The sequence below is a fragment of the Liolophura sinensis genome, chromosome 1, assembly GCF_032854445.1.
Source record: "Liolophura sinensis isolate JHLJ2023 chromosome 1, CUHK_Ljap_v2, whole genome shotgun sequence".
NCBI lineage: Eukaryota > Metazoa > Mollusca > Polyplacophora > Chitonida > Chitonidae > Liolophura > Liolophura sinensis.
This window is the reverse complement of record NC_088295.1, coordinates 93,738,003-93,755,320: the sequence shown is the minus strand read 5'-3', so window position 1 is coordinate 93,755,320 and position 17,318 is coordinate 93,738,003. Positions and strand designations below refer to the sequence as shown.

The following is a 17,318-nucleotide window of genomic DNA, read 5'->3' as shown; positions in this document are numbered from 1 at the left end:
AATAGGTTGTTAGCGCGCTAGCGCAGCGCCCTTTACTCAATGCGCTCGCTGTGAGTTCCTGCTAGCTCATGCTGGCTTCCTTTCCGGTCGTACGTGGGAAGGCCTGTCAGTAAACTGCGAACGGTCGTGGGTTTCACCCGGGCTATGTCCGGTTTCCTCCCGTCGTCCGTCGTATAAGTGAAATATTCTTGAGTATGGGGTAAAACACCAATGAAATAAACAAACAAATGTAAGGGAAATATGTGTCACCGTGGCCGAGATTATTAGCGTGCCAGAGCAGCGCAATGACTTACTTGTTTTCAAGGGGAGATAATGCATGCTAACTTAAGACTGGCAGACATTTATTTCGGGTTGTCTCCCCTAAATTTTTTTCTCTGTGGGCAGATACCTCACGATTCACTTTGAACAGATGACATTTAGTAAAAGTTCTCTCCCTTGTAATTCTGGAAATAAGTAGCCATTTATACAAAAATTTTTAGCGCGTAGATTTTTGTAAAGCAATTTACTAGACATTCCTAAATGCTCATATTTCATATACCTTGAAGATAATCCTTCCATGTCTGTAGTCCGGTATTGTTTCATCTACTTATATTTTGACAGGCAGAACAACAACAACAACAACAGACCGGACGTGTGGCCGGCTTAGCTGTGCCGTGAGTTTGATGGGCCTGAAGCACTATTACGGCACTAGTGAGGCATCAGTGGACAGTAGTGGGACGCCAGTAGGATAGCATGCCGACAGCCGTGGTCCTGGGCGGCGGGGTCAGCGGCCTGGCCGCTGCTTACTACCTACACAGACTGAGCACAAAGTTTTCCAAGGTAAAGCCTTGTCGTGTGTGCAAGGCTGAGGGTATATCAATTAGTTCGAGTACGCTGACTGTAAGTTGAGAAATATTTGGATACGCCACACATATGACAGCTCAACCTTACCTGTTGGAGGTTGTTTTGTAGGTGGGAACGGCCATGTTTAAGATTATCTCTTTCATATCCAGGAGGCACCATGATGTGATAAACTCTGCAGGACTGGGCCTAGTTGAGCTAGACATGACATGAAGTAGTTTAACTAAACATGAACCAGCTACCGGTACTGTCATTTTCCTTACCTGTGAAAGGCCTGTTGTAGGCCTTTAGACTTCACTGTGTGACTACATATGCATCGTACGACTACCGGTACCGTTTATGTATGTCCATGTCATAAATTTCCAATTCTCAATTTCTGGGTCATGGGTTTCCTCCAGACTCAGTTTCTCCCACCATATCTTTGTCTAGATGTATGTCCTATGTCTGGCTGTACTCCCAATGTCTGGCTGTATTCCCTGTGTGTGGTTGTAAGACCTCTGTTTGGCTGTATGTCCTATGTGTGTCCGTATTCCCTATCTGTAGCTTTATGCTGTATGTTTGGCTGTGTGCTCAACATTATATCTCTCATTGTGTGCTCTATGTCTGGATGTATACCTGTGTGTGACTGTATGCCATATGTTTAATTGTATGCTTTATCTGTGGCTGTAACACTGTCTCTGACTGTATGCTTTTTGTTTGCTGTATGGGTGGATGTAAGCCCAATGTGTGCCTGTATGTTTTATGTGTGGTGGTATGTTCTTTGGCTGTATGCTGTATGTGTAACTGTATGCCGAATGTGTGGCTGTATGTTTTATGTGTGGTGGTATGTTCTTTGGCTGTATGCTCTATGTGTAACTGTATGACCTATGTGTGGCTGTATGTTTTATGTGTGGTGGTATGTTCTTTGGCCGTATGCTCTGTGTGTAATTGTATGACCTATGTGTGGCTGTATGTTTTATGTGTGGTGGTATGTTCTTTGGCTGTATGCTCTGTGTGTAACTGTATGACTTATGTGTGGCTATATGCCCCATCTGTGGTTGTGTGCTCTATTATATATTCTGTATAAGGTAGCTTGATTGATTCTAGTGCTTGCTAGTCGGGCTACCAATCTCATTTGTGACCTTTCTTTTGTCTTGTTGTATGTGTCATATTCTGTTTTTGTCAGATCATCTTGCTGTCCATGGTACATCCTGTCCTTGTCAGATCATCTCGCTGTACCTGGTATATTCTGTCGCCTGATCATCATGCTGTCCATGGTACTTTCTGTCCATGGTACTTTCTGTCCTTGTCAGATCATTGTGCTGTATGCATCATATTCTGTTCTTTTCAGACCATTTTGCTGTCCATGGGACATTCTGTCTTTGTGAGATCATCTCTCTGTACGTGGTATATTCTGTCGCCTGATCATCTTGCTGTCCATGGTACATCCTGTCCTTGTCAGATCATTGTGCTGTATGCATCATATTCAGTTCTTTTCAGACCATCTTGCTGTCCATGGGACATTCTGTCTTTGTGTGATCATCGTGCTGTCTGTGGTATATTCTGTTTTTGTCAGATCGTCTTGCTGTATGGGTCATATTCTGCCGTTGTCACATCATCTTGCTGTCCATGGGACATTCTGTCATTGTCAGATCATCTTGTTGTACATGGTATATTTTGTCCCTGTCAGATCGTCTTGCTGTCTGTGGTATATTCTGTCCTTGAGAGATCATCTTTGCTGTCCTCCGTTGCTATCCAGGGGCCTCCGTGGCTCATTTGGTTAGCTCCCTAGCGCAGTGTAATGATCCAGTAGCCTCTCATCAATGCAGTCGCTGTAAGCTCAAGTCCAGCTCATGCTGGCTTCCTCTCAGGCCATACGTGGGAAGGTCTTCCAGCAATCTGCAGACGATCATTCGTTTCCCCCAGACTCTGCCCGGTTTCCACCCACCATAATGCTGGCCGCTGTCGTATAAGTGAAATGTTCTTGAGTAGTGTGTAAAACGCCAATCAAATAAATAAATAAATTTCACTTCATCCTGCTGTCCATGGTACTTTCTGTATATTTTGTCCCTGTCAGATCATTGTGGCGTACGCGGTATATTCCGCCGTTGTCAGGTCATCTTGCTGTCCATGGTATATTCTGTCATTGTCAGATCATCCTCTTGTACATGGTACATCCTGTCCTTGTCAGATCATTGTGCTGTACATGGTATATTCTGTTGTTTTCAGGTCATCTTGCTGCCTATGGTATATTCTGTTTTGGTCAGATCATCTTGCTGTCCATGGTACATCCTGTCCTTGTCAGATCATCTTGTTGTACATGGTATATTCTGTTGTTTTCAGATCATCTTGCTGTACATGGTATACTCTGTTGTTGTTAGATCATTATGCTGTATGTGGTATATTCTGTTGTTTTCAGGTCATCTTGCTGTCCATGGTATATTCTGTTGTTTTCAGGTCATCTTGCTGTCTCTGGTATATTCTGTCCTTGTGAGATCATTGTGCTGTTCGTGGTATATTCTCTCCTTGTCACATCATCTTGCTGTCCATGGTACATTCTGTCATTGTCAGATCATCTTGCTGTCCATTGTATATTCTGTTGTTTTCAGGTCATCTTGCTGTATATGGTATATTCTGTTGTTGTCAGGTCATCTTGTTGTACATGGTACATTCTGTCGTTGTCAGATCATCTAGCTGTACATGGTATATTCTATCCTTGTCACATCATCTTGCTGTCCATGGCACATTCTGTCGTTGTCTGGTCATCTTGCTGTCTGTGGTTTATTCTGTTTTTGTCAGATCATCTTGCTGTCCATGGCACATTCTGTCATTGTCTGGTCATCTTGCTGTACATGGTACATTCTGTCCTTGACAGATTATCTTGCTGGAGCATCAGACCCGACTGGGGGGCTGGCTCCACACCACCAGATACCCAGATGGGGCCAAGTTTGAACATGGACCTCGGAGTTTCCGTCCGGCAGGTCACTCTGGTATCAACACTATAGATCTGGTAAGGAGTAGTCAGTTATTGTGCCGACATCAATGTACTGGTCAGTATCTTGGTCAAAAATGATCAGCCAGTCTGTGAATGTACATTCAGTGGTTTAACTTTGATTTCTATAATGAGGTACGATCACAGAGAATATAAACACCTGGCATTGATTGGCATTAAGTAGAGGAGCTAGGACACATGACAACCACACACAAGACAAAACTCTCCTCCAAATATTGTCACAGGTAGAAGAATGACGTGTGTCAGATCATATCCTTGTCACACCTCTTTCACACGTGACATCGTCGTCATATGACTGAAAAATTGTTGAGCACGACGTTAAACCCCGAGCACTCACTCACTCACACACGACAACCTCACAGAAGACAAGCCTCTAACAGAAGAACTAGGTCTCCTCAATCATTGTCTTGTCACAGGTAGAAGAATTACTGCTTTACAGAATACAAACTGCTCCTGGTGTCCTGGTGACACCTCTGTCACACCTTACAACCTCACAGAAGACAAGCCTCTAACAGAAGAACTAGGTCTCCTCAATCATTGTCTTGTCACAGGTAGAAGAATTACAGCTTTACAGAATACAAACTGCTCCTGGTGTCCTGGTGACACCTCTGTCACACCTTACAACCTCACAGAATACAAACCTCTCCTCAAATGTTGTCTTGTTACAAATAGAAGCACTAGGTCTGTCAGATTATGTCCTAGTGACACCTCTGTCACACCTTACAAACTAACAGAATACAAACCTCTCCTCAAACATTGTCTTGTCACAGATAAAAGAATTACATCTGTCAGATCATGTCACTGTGACACCTCTGTCACACCTTACAACCTCACAGAATACAAACCTCTCCTCAAACATTGTCTTGTCACAGGTAAAAGAATTACGTCTGTCAGATCATGTCACTGTGACACCTCTGTCACACCTTACAACCTCACAGAAAACAAACCTGTCCTCAAACATTGTCTTGCCACAGGTACAAGAATTACATCTGTCAGATCATGTCACTGTGACACCTCTGTCACACCTTACAACCTCACAGAATACAAACCTCTCCCCAAACATTGTCTTGTCACAGATAGAAGCTCTAGGTCTGTCAGATTATGTCCTGGTGACACCTCTGTCACACCTTACAACCTCACAGAATACAAACCTCTCCTCAAACATTGTCTTGTCACAGGTAGAAGAACTAGGTCTGTCAGATCAAGTCCTGGCCATGCCAATGTCACACCCGACAACCAAGTTTCGATATATTTACGTCAGTGGCAGATGTCATGCTCTTCCCAGTGGTAAGCTAGAACTATACATTACCCTGTTACATATAAACTGTTCTCAGAAACTTTTGAAAACTTTAGATTTGTTTTGTGCCATTAATCCGTATTTTGATTCAATTCCAGCTCATGCTGGGTCTGCCAGTAACCTGCGGATGGTCCTGGGTTTCCCGCAGGCTTTGCCCGGTTTCCTCCCACCATAATGCTGGCCGCCGTCGTATAAGTGAAGTATTCTTGAGTACGGCGGAAAACACCAATGAGATATATAAATAAATGTATATTGATTCTGAACTGACAATTATCGTGTTTGGTAATCTTCATTGTTTATTTGTGAGCTCTCTAGGTCTGGGTGGGGTCCTGCGAACTCTGTCGCCATTCTCCAAGCCCTGGGTGTTTTCACTTGCATCAGAACCCTTCAGAGCTCGGAGTTCTGAGGAGGACGAAAGTGTTGATAGCTTTATCCGAAGAAGACTTGGACCAGAGGTGAGTGCTTTGTTGTGAAGTGAGTGGATAGCTTTGTCAGAAGGTGACTTGGTCCTGAGGCGAGTGCTTTGTTGTGAAGTGAGTGGATAGCTTTGTCAGAAGGTGACTTGGTCCTGAGGTGAGTGCTTTGTGGGGAAGTGAGTGGATAGCTTTGTCAGAAGGTGACTTGGTCCTGAGGCGAGTGCTTTGTTGTAAAGTGATTGGATACCTTCATCACAAGGTGACTTAGAAATCAAACCAACTCTGTGGTGCAAAGTGTTTGGATAGCTTTAGCATGAGGTGATTTGAACCAGAGGTGAGTGCTGTGATGTAAAGTCGGTGGATAGCTTTGTGAGGAGAGCCCAGGTTGTAGTGTTATGAAGTGTGTGGATAGTTATATCAGGAGACCCCAGGGGTGTAGGGTTATGAAGTGTGTGGATAGCTGTATGAGGAGAACTCAGGTATGTGGGGTTATGATTTATTTATTTATTTATTTGATTGGTGTTTTACGTCGTACCCGAGAATATTTCACTTATACGACGGCGGCCAGCATTAAGGTGGATGGAAACCGGGCAGAGCCCGGGGGAAACCCACGCCCATCCGCAGGCTGCTGCCAGACCTTCCCACGTACCGCCGGAGAGGAAGCCAGCATGAGCTGGACTTGAACTCACAGCAACCGCATTGGTGAGAGACTCCTGGGTCATTACGCTGCGCTAGCGCGCTAACCAACTGAACCACGGAGGCCCCGTGGGGTTATGAAGTGTGTGGATAGCTGTATCGGGAGAAGCTGAGGTGAAGGGATATGAAGTGTATGAATAGCTGTATCTGGAGAAGCTGGGGTGTAGGGTTATGAAGTGTGTGAATAGCTGTATCAGGAGAACCCAGAAATGAAGTGTGTGGATAGCTGTATCAGGAGAGGCTGGGGTGTAGGGTTATGAAGTGTGTGAATAGCTGTATCTGGAGAAGCTGGGGTTTAGGGTTATGAAGTGTGTGGATAGCTGTATCAGGAGAACCCAGGTATGTGGGGCTATGAAGTGTGTGAATAGCTGTATGAGGAGAACCCAGGTATGCGGGGTTATGAAGTGTGTCGATAGCTGTATCAGGAGAACCTGGGGTGTAGGGTTATCAGCTGTGTGGATAGCTGTATCAGGAGAACCCTAGGTGTAGGGTTATGAAGTGTGTGGATAGGAGTATCAGGAGAACCTTAGGTGTAGGGTTATGAAATGTGTGGATAGCTGTATCAGGAGAACCTGGTGTGTAGGGTTATCAGCTGTGTGGATAGCTGTATCAGGAGAACCCTAGGTGTAGGGTTATGAAGTGTGTGGATAGCTGCATCAGGAGAACCCTAGGTGTAGGGTTATGAAGTGTGTGGATAGGAGTATCAGGAGAACCTTAGGTGTAGTGTTATGAAGTGTGTGGGTAGCTGTATCTGGAGAACCCAGGGGTGAAGTGTTATGGAATGTGTGGATAGCGGTATCAGGAGAACCTGAAGTGTAGTGTTATGAAGTGTATGGATAGCTGTATGAGGAGAACCCAGGGGTGTAGGGTTATGAAGTGTGTGGGTAGCTGTAGGAGGAGATCCCAGGGTGTAGGGTTATCAAGTGTGTAAATAGCTGTATCTGGAGAAGCTGGGATGTAGTGTTATCAAGTGTGTGGATAGCTGTATGAGGAGAACCCAGGGGTGTAGTGTTATGAAGTGTATGGATAGCTGTATGAGGAGAACCCAGGGGTGTAGGGTTATGAAGTGTGTGGGTAGCTGTAGGAGGAGATCCCAGGGTGTAGGGTTATCAAGTGTGTAAATAGCTGTATCTGGAGAAGCTGGGATGTAGTGTTATCAAGTGTGTGGATAGCTGTATGAGGAGAACCCAGGGGTGTAGGGTTATGAAGTGTGTGGGTAGCTGTATGAGGAGAACCCAGGGGTGTAGGGTTATGAAGTGTGTGGGTAGCTGTATGAGGAGAACCCAGGGTGTAGGGTTATCAAGTGTGTAAATAGCTGTATCTGGAGAAGCTGGGATGTAGGGTTATCAAGTATGTGGATAGCTGTATCAGGAGAACCCAGGGGTGTAGGGTTATGAAGTGTGTGGGTAGCTGTATGAGGAGAACCCAGGGTGTAGGGTTATCAAGTGTGTAAATAGTTGTATCTGGAGAAGCTGGGATGTAGGGTTATCAAGTGTGTGGATAGCTGTATCAGGAAAACCTTAGGTGTAGGGTTATGAAGTGTGTGGGTAGCTGTAGGAGGAGATCCCAGGGTGTAGGGTTATCGAGTGTGTAAATAGTTGTATCTGGAGAAGCTGGGATGTAGGGTTATCAAGTGTGTGGATAGCTGTATGAGGAGAACCCAGGGGTGTAGGGTTATGAAGTGTGTGGGTAGCTGTATGAGGAGAACCCAGGGGTGTAGTGTTATGAAGTGTATGGATAGCTGTATGAGGAGAACCCAGGGGTGTAGGGTTATGAAGTGTGTGGGTAGCTGTAGGAGGAGATCCCAGGGTGTAGGGTTATCAAGTGTGTAAATAGCTGTATCTGGAGAAGCTGGGATGTAGTGTTATCAAGTGTGTGGATAGCTGTATGAGGAGAACCCAGGGGTGTAGGGTTATGAAGTGTGTGGGTAGCTGTATGAGGAGAACCCAGGGGTGTAGGGTTATGAAGTGTGTGGGTAGCTGTATGAGGAGAACCCAGGGTGTAGGGTTATCAAGTGTGTAAATAGCTGTATCTGGAGAAGCTGGGATGTAGGGTTATCAAGTATGTGGATAGCTGTATCAGGAGAACCCAGGGGTGTAGGGTTATGAAGTGTGTGGGTAGCTGTATGAGGAGAACCCAGGGTGTAGGGTTATCAAGTGTGTAAATAGTTGTATCTGGAGAAGCTGGGATGTAGGGTTATCAAGTGTGTGGATAGCTGTATCAGGAAAACCTTAGGTGTAGGGTTATGAAGTGTGTGGGTAGCTGTAGGAGGAGATCCCAGGGTGTAGGGTTATCGAGTGTGTAAATAGCTGTATCTGGAGAAGCTGGGATGTAGGGTTATCAAGTGTGTGGATAGCTGTATGAGGAGAACCCAGGGGTGTAGGGTTATGAAGTGTGTGGGTAGCTGTATGAGGAGAACCCAGGGGTGTAGTGTTATGAAGTGTATGGATAGCTGTATGAGGAGAACCCAGGGGTGTAGGGTTATGAAGTGTGTAAATAGCTGTATCTGGAGAAGCTGGGATGTAGGGTTATCAAGTGTGTGGATAGCTGTATCAGGAAAACCTTAGGTGTAGGGTTATGAAGTGTGTGGGTAACTGTATCAGGAGAACCTGGGGTGTAGGATTATGAAGTGTGTGAATAGATGTATCTGGAGAACCCAGGGTGTAGGGTTATGAAGTGTGTGAAGAGCTGTATCTGGAGAAGCTGGGGTGTAGGGTTATGAAGTGTGTGGATAGCTGTATCAGTTAGAAGCTGGCGTGTAGGGTTATGGAGTGTATGGATAGCTGTATCGGGAGAACCTGAAGTGTAGTGTTGTGAAATGTATAGATAGCTATATGAGGAGAACCCAGGGGTGTAGGGTTATGAAGTGTGTGGATAGCTGTATGAGGAGAACCCGGGGTGTAGGGTTATGAAGTGTGTGGATAGCTGTATCTCTATAACCTGGGATATAGGGTTAGGAAGTGTGTAGGTAGCTGTATCTGGAGAACCCGGAAATGAAGTGTGTGGATAACTATATCAGGAGAACCTGGAGTGTAGGGTGATCAAGTGTGTGGATAGCTGTATCAGGAGATCCCAGGGTGTAGGGTTGTAAAATGTGTGGATAACTGTATCAGGAGAGGCTGGGGTCTATGGTTGTCAAGTGTGAGCATGAGAACTTAGGGATGTAGGGTTATGAAGTGTTTGGATAGCTGTGTCGGGAGAACCCATGGATGTAGGGTTATGAAGTGTATGGATAGCTGTATCAGGAAAGGCTAGGGTGTAGGGTTATGAAGTGTGTGGATAGCTGTATGAGGAGAACCCAAGATGTTGATGTCAGCCAGGTGAATGTAGATCACATTCCTGATTGCAGATTGCTGAGTATGCCATAGACCCGATGTGTCGGGGGATATATGCAGGGAACAGCAGGGAACTCAGTGTCCGTTCATGTTTCCCCCCACTGTACAAGTGTGAGTCAGAGGATGGCTCTATAGTGAGAGGCATGCTGTGGCCATCAAAAGGTGAGTACACAGGTGCCCAGGACACTCCTCAAGGGGATGTAAAATCATGCAGCATACATGATAGCTACTGTGGTGACATTTGCCAGTCACTTCTGACGTAAGGTCTTCGGACCTTTGGTATAAACAGACCCCACTTAGCAATATGCAAGTTTGCTCATGTCCCAGAGGTGTCTTGTCCATCTTCATTTGTCCATTTACTGATACTCAGGTAGGCAAAGGCCAGAAAGACGCTCCAAGTTGTCAAAGCGAGCCAGAGATGAGAGATGGGCAGCATGGAGTCTGAGAGATGGCACAAGTCAATTGACCGACACCCTGGTCACTCAGTTATCAGAGGACCCACGGGTGGAGGTGCGTGTTGGGAGTCCCTGTGAGGCAGTCACACCCACAGATGGCAAACTACAGGTGAGATGCTGAGAAAACATCTAAAATCATAAAGATGGTAAATTAGTGCCAGCTATTTGTTTAAGAGGTCATAGTTGGAAGTCACACTTACAAGTCACCAAGATGGAGAAGTACATGTAGTGCCTGCTATCTGCTCAGCTGGTCATATCTGGCAGTCACACCTACAAGTCAGCAAGATGGTGAAGTGGTGCCTGCTATCTACTCAGCTGGTCATAGCTGCTGGTCACACCTACAAGTCACCAAGATGGTGAAGTAGTGCCTGCTATCTGCTCAGCTGGTCATAGCTGCTAGTCACACCTACAAGTCACCAAGATGGTGAAGTAGTGCCTGGTATCTGCTCAGCTGGTCATATCTGGCAGTCACACCTACAAGTCACCAAGATGGTGAAGTGGTACCTGCTATCTGCTCAGCTGGTCATGGTCCTGTCTGTCCTAAAAAAATTATCATTTCATACAGTGTATACGGATTACATGTGATTGGTGATGGCAGGAAAAAGCTTTCTTATACTTTTCAAATAACTGATACTTAGAAGATGAAAACATGTAGAGTATAGAGAGCTGCTGTTAACTATATGCTACTCAGAGTTTATGCTGTGTACGATGTTGAAATACCTACTGAATTGTTTGTGACAGGTGGTAACACAAGGGGAGACTATCCAGGCAGACCATGTTTTCTCTTCACTATATGCAGCTGGTAAGTGTACATTACATTATTTAGGTGTATTTTCCTTTTCATGCACTGTAGGTTTATGCTGATTACCGTTTATATGAGCTGATGGTTTGATATTGTAGCCTTGTCCAGCTTGTTGCCTGACCAGTTGGTGGAGCTGAAAGCGTTCCTGTCCTCCATCCCAGCGGTCACTGTTGCAGTAGTCAACCTAGAGTACTCGGGCCACGTCCTACCAGCCCAGGTGGGTACTGCGGAGTATTGCAGCTAGAGCCATGGAAAAAGGAAGCAGTTTAGCTTGGACTTATTGCATGTAGTGTTGTAAAATACTGAGACAGCATGGAATGTTCTTTTCATGCATTGTTCTGAAAATTATTAGTGACTCTTAATAGCCCGTTTGGATGCGCAATAGACTTTAAGGACTTCATGGCCCTAATGCACTGTTTGAATGTCTAAAAGTGTTTGAGGGTCTGATGGACTCTACTATAGATGCCTACTAGAAACATAATGGACTGTTGAGGACAGCTTACTCTCTGAGGACTATTGCTCACTGAGGATGTAAAGCACTCTTTGAAGATGTGATGCTCTCTCTGGTGCATTCTGTACAGGCCTAAACAGATCTTTAGAGAGCCTAATGTACTCTCAGAAGACGTAATACATACTGCGGATGCAATGCCCCTCTGACAAGCACTGTAATGTACTCTATGAGAATGTAAAGCACTCTCTGAGAACATAATGCACTCCGAGAACATAATGCACTCTGAGAACATAATGCACTCTGAGAACATAATGCAGTCTCTGAGGATGCAATGCACTCTCTGAAGACGTAATGCACTCTATGAGAACATAATGCACTCTCTGAGAACACAACGTAATGCAGGATTTGTGACATTGTTTTCATTTGACCTGAATTGTTAGAGTGTATAGACTGTATCATTTGCCCTGAATCATTACATTTTATAGACTGTATCATTTGACCTGAATTGTTACAGTTTATATACTGTATTGTTTGACCTGAATCGTTACAGTTTATATACTGTATTGTTTGACCTGAATCGTTACAGTTTATATACTGTATTGTTTGACTTGAATCATTACAGTGTATAGACTGTATCATTTGACCTGAATTGTTACAGTGTTTAGACTGTATCATTCGCCCTGAATCATTACATTGTATAGGCTGTATCATTTGACCTGAATTGTTACAGTTTATATACTGTATTGTTTGACCTGAATCATTACAGTTTATATACTGTATTGTTTGACCTGAATCGTTACAGTGTATAGACTGTATCATTTGACCTGAATTGTTACAGTGTATAGACTGTATCATTTGACCTGAATTGTTACAGTGTATATACTGTATCATTTGACCTGAATTGTTACAGTGTATAAAAGTATGATATCCCAAGTGGTTTATTGTGTTACTTTTTAGGGTTTTGGCCACCTGTTACCTTCCTCAGAAGATGGGAAGATGTTAGGGGTTGTGTATGATTCTTGTGCCTTCCCGGAGCACGATCGCCAGGATAAACCTTCCACAAGACTCACAGTGAGTGAAAAATGAATTCCATATGACTCACAGTCAGTGTTAAATGAATTCCATACAACTAAATTACATTTACTCCATGTGACTCAGGGCTAGTATAACCAGCTGTAAACATGACTCACTGTATTGCATTTACTCCAAATGGCTCAGGGCTAGTATAACCAGCTGTAAACATGACTTACTGTATTGCATTTACTCCACATGACTCAGGGCTAGTATAACCAGTTGTGAGCATGACTTACTGTATTATATTTACTCCACATTATTCGGTTCTAGTATAACCAGTCATCAACATGACTAAACAAAGGTGATGATGGGTTGACCATGTCTTTGTTTATTTCTTGTTTGTCAGGTGATGATGACTTGACCATGTCTTTGTTTATTCCTTGTTTGTCAGGTGATGATGACTTGACCATGTCTTTGTTTATTCCTTGTTTGTGAGGTGATGATGACTTGACCATGTCTTTGTTTATTCCTTGTTTGTGAGGTGATGATGACTTGACCATGTCTTTGTTTATTCCTTGTTTGTGAGGTGATGATGACTTGACCATGTCTTTGTTTATTCCTTGTTTGTGAGGTGATGATGACTTGACCATGTCTTTGTTTATTCCTTGTTTGTGAGGTGATGATGACTTGACCATGTCTTTGTTTATTCCTTGTTTGTGAGGTGATGATGACTTGACCATGCCTTTGTTTATTCCTTGTTTATCAGGTGATGATGGGAGGAGCCTGGATCAGAGAGCTAGTCTCAGAAGTGGGGTCAGATCTGAATGAGAACGCCCTCACTTCCCTGGCCGTCAAAGGTGTACAAGATCAGCTGGGCATTGTCGACTCCCCATCTAGGTCTATAACCAAAGTACAGAGGGTAAGCTAACAGGATACACACTTATAATGGCTAACTGTACAAGTCTAACTGTACAAATGAAGGTCAGCAATGATGGACACTACAAACTGCCCTTCACTGACATGGCCTCCTAGCAGTATTATCTCCAGGTAATGAGATTGTCTGTACATGTAGTTACCTAGAAGGTGAGTAAGTCTACAGATTGCAAGAACAGAGATGTAGAGCAGGGTTTGCATGTACATGTGGTATAAGTAAAGTTTTGGATAGGTTTATGATCGCAGTGCTGAGAGTACATATGTTCTGCCTGAAGTCTGGCTATGCCCTGAATGTGAGAAATAGCCTGATTGATCAGTTGATAGAGGTTCTGCTTCGGCGGCGGTAGATCCAGGCTCACTCCTGGGTCTGGTCACACCTAAGACCTTAAAGGAGGAAGTTGTAGATTCCTCACTTGGCGCTCAGCAATAAGGGGATAGTGCAACGACTGGTTGACCCGTATCAGTATAATGGCTCGGGCGGGGTGGCTTACATGACTTCGGTAAGTGGTCTCAGTAAAGCAGCACTACATAAAAGACTGGTGGAAATTCGTCCTGCAACAAGGAGGCACATTACACGTACATGCACTGTAAGGACTTCGTCGTCATGCGACTGAAGAATTGCTATGTACCACATTAAACCTTGAGCACTCACTCACTCACTCACTCACTCACTCACTGAATGTGAGAAGAGATGGCATCATGCTCGTCCCTCATTTTGTAAGTATGGGCACTTGGCAATATGCTTCGTTTTCTGCTAGAATCTGCTCTATACCTTAGAATCTGTGCGCATGTATGGCCAGTAAGCCTGAAGTTAGAGTTTAACCTACATGTATCCTATATATACATAAAACTGTGCTATGTTACAGAACTGTATCCCTCAGTATCTGGTGGGGCACTGGCAGAAGCTGGCAGGCATCCACAGCTTGACAGAGAAGACCAACCTTCCCCTCAGTTACATCGGCTCCTCCTACCAGGGGGCCAGCGTTAATGACTGTATCTACAATGCTAAGCTGGAGGTAGAGAGGGTGTTGTCATCTTGAGGTACTTGATGTCAGCTTAATACTGGAATAAGCTGATATGGTTCACATACAACCTAGTTTGTTTTATTAAGAAAACCTTTCTCTTTACTGCCTCTTGATATTCATCTCTTTTAGTGACATTCCTGTTTGATAGTGTTCGTGTCTGTTTTAAGACACACGTGTAATGTTCTGCTTTACAGACACTTCTGTTATTGTCCAGATCTGTTTTCGACACACCTGTTATTATTTATGTCTGTTTTGACACACCTATTATTGTTCATGTCTGTTTTGACACGCCTGTTATTGTTCATGTCTGTTTTCCACACACCTGATATTGTTCATGTCTGTTTTCCACACACCTGATATTGTTCATGTCTGTTTTCCACACACCTGTTATTGTTCATGTCTGTTTTGAAACACCTGTTATTGTTCATGTCCATTTAACTTTACACTTCTTATAATGTTCATGTCTGTTTTACAAACACTTCTGTTTTTGTTGTTTGATGTTTCAGCACTTATATGTTTCATATATGTGTATTAATTACCAAGAATTCTGGATTTTCCATTCGATAACTACTACCCACAGAAGTTATTAACCAAGTTGGTCAGACTATCTGTAGACTACATAATGAGCAACCAGTATAAGCACTAGACAGGTGTAAATGCTAATATTCAAACATATGATATATGTTTCATGTGTAACAAAATTGTTGACATATTAAAAAAAGGTATGTATTTTTGTATGTATTACAATGTTGATGGCATGTTAAAAAAGGGTATATGTATTTTTGTATGTATTACAGTGTTGTTGGCATGTTAAGAAGAAGGTATGTGTATTTTTGTATGTATGACAGTGTTGATGGCATGTTAAAAAAACCTATAATTTTGTACGTACTTTGTACATTATAACAAAAGATGTTAAAGAAGGTGAGTGTATTTTGTTTGTCCAACAACGTTGGTATACACATGTATATGGAATGTGTGTGGTATAAATATGGCTTATATGTTTTGCAGTGTGGAATTGTGGATAGGTTTTCCATCATGGTGAGCTGTGACAACGTTTTCTATCACGAGGTTTGAAGGTTTTCCATCATGATGAGTTGTGACAAGGTTTTCTATCACAATGTAGAGTGACAAGGTTTTTCTATCACAATGAAGTGTGACAAGGTTTTCTATCACAAGGAGGTGCGACACGGTATTCTGTAATGATGAGGTGCGACAAGGTTTTCTGTCATAATGAAGAGTGACAAGTTTTTCTATCACAGTGAAGTGCGACATTTTCTATACCAACCAGGTGCGACACAGTTTTCTGTAATGATGAGGTGCGACAAGGTTTTCTATCACAGTGTAGAATGACAAGGTTTTTCTATGACTATGAAGTCATACAAGGTTTTGTATCTCAAGGAGGTGTGATATGGTTTTCTGTAACGATGAGGTGTGACAAGGTTTTCTATCACAATGTAGAGTGACAAGGTTTTTTAATGACTATGAAGTGTGACAAGGTTTTCTGTCACAAGGAGGTGCAACACGGTTTTCTGTAATGATGAGGTGCGACAAGGTTTTCTATCATAATGAAGAGTGACAAGTTTTTCTATCACAGTGAAGTGCAACAACGTTTTCTATAACAACCAGGTGCGACACAGTTTTCTGTAACGATGAGGTGCGATAAGGTTTTCTGTTACAGTGAAGAGTGACAAGGTTTTCTATCACAGTGAAGTGTGACAACGTTTTCTATAACAATCAGGTGCGACACAGTTTTCTGTAACGATGAGGTGTGACAAGGTTTTCTATCACAGTGAAGAGTGACAAGGTTTTCTATCACAGTGAAGTGTGACAACGTTTTCGATAACAACCAGGTGTGACACAGTTTTTATAACGATGAGGTGCAACAAGGTTTTCTATCATAATGAAGAGTGACAAGGTTTTCTATGACAGTGAAGTGCGACGTTTTCTATTACAACCAGGTGCAACACGGTTTCCGGTAACGATGAGGTGTGACAAGGTTTTCTGTCATAATGTAGATTGACAAGGTTTTTTTATGACTATGAAGTGTAACAAGGTTTTCTATCACAAGGAGGTGCGACAGGGTTTTCTATAACGATGAGGTGGGACAAGGTTTTCTATCATAATGAAAAGTGACAAGTTTTTCTGTCACAGTGAAGTGCGACAACGTTTTCTATAACAACCAGGTGCGACACGGTTTTCTATAATGATGAGGTGCAATAAGGTTTTCTATCATAATGAAGAGTGACAAGTTTTTCTATCACAGTGAAGTGCAACAACGTTTTCTATAACAACCAGGTGCGACACAGTTTTCTGTAACGATGAGGTGCGACAAGGTTTTCTATCACAGTGTAGAGTGACAAGGTTTTTCTATGACTATGAAGTGAGACAAGGTTTTGTATCTCAAGGAGGTGCGAGATGGTTTTCTGTAACGATGAGGTGTGACAAGGTTTTCTATCACAGTGTAGAGTGACAAGGTTTTTCTATGACTATGAAGTGTGACAAGGTTTTCTATCGCTAGGAGGCGCAGCACGGTTTTCTGTAACGATGAGGTGTGACAAGGTTTTCTGTCATAATGAAGAGTGACAAGGTTTTCTATCACAGTAAAGTGGGACAACGTTTTCTATAGCAACCAGGTGCGACACAGTTTTCTATAACGATGAGGTGCGACAAGGTTTTCGATCATAATGAAGAGTGGCAAGTTTTTCTATGACAGTGAAGTGCGACAAGGTTTTCTGTCACAGTGAAGAGTGACAAGGTTTTCTATCACAGTGAAGTGCGACAACGTTTTCTATCACAAGGAGGTGCGACATGGTTTTCTGTAACGATGAGGTGCGACAGGGTTTTCTATCATAATGAAGAAGTGTGACAAGGTTTTCTATAACAGTAAAGTGCGACAACGTTTTCTATAGCAACCAGGTGCGACACGGTTTTCTATAACGATGAGGTGCGACAAGGTTTTCGATCATAATGAAGAGTGGCAAGTTTTTCTATGACAGTGAAGTGCGACAAGGTTTTCTGTCACAGTGAAGAGTGACAAGGTTTTCTATCACAGTGAAGTGCGA

General features: G+C 43.3%; 1 protein-coding gene across 3 annotated transcripts; it reads left to right on the top strand.

Annotated features, from left to right (window-relative positions):
• Positions 1-474: 474 nt before the first annotated feature.
• Positions 475-16,243, top strand: LOC135462138 (protoporphyrinogen oxidase-like). Of its 3 annotated transcripts, XR_010443436.1 has the most exons (12): positions 475-819; positions 3,695-3,829; positions 5,011-5,119; positions 5,445-5,584; positions 9,591-9,738; positions 9,947-10,140; positions 10,773-10,833; positions 10,932-11,050; positions 12,242-12,355; positions 13,065-13,217; positions 14,098-15,360; positions 15,583-16,243. XR_010443436.1 is itself a non-coding variant. In XM_064739508.1 (11 exons), the coding sequence occupies exons 1-11, from the start codon at positions 733-735 to the stop codon at positions 14,269-14,271; spliced, it is 1,434 nt and encodes a 477-aa protein (XP_064595578.1). In that variant the 5' UTR covers positions 475-732; the 3' UTR covers positions 14,272-16,243. The 3 variants fall into 3 exon arrangements, 2 of the variants coding, with proteins under 2 accessions (XP_064595578.1, XP_064595579.1); XM_064739508.1 differs by having other exon boundaries at positions 14,098-16,243; XM_064739509.1 differs by lacking the exon at positions 475-819 and having other exon boundaries at positions 3,806-3,829; positions 5,437-5,584; positions 14,098-16,243.
• Positions 16,244-17,318: the final 1,075 nt, after the last annotated feature.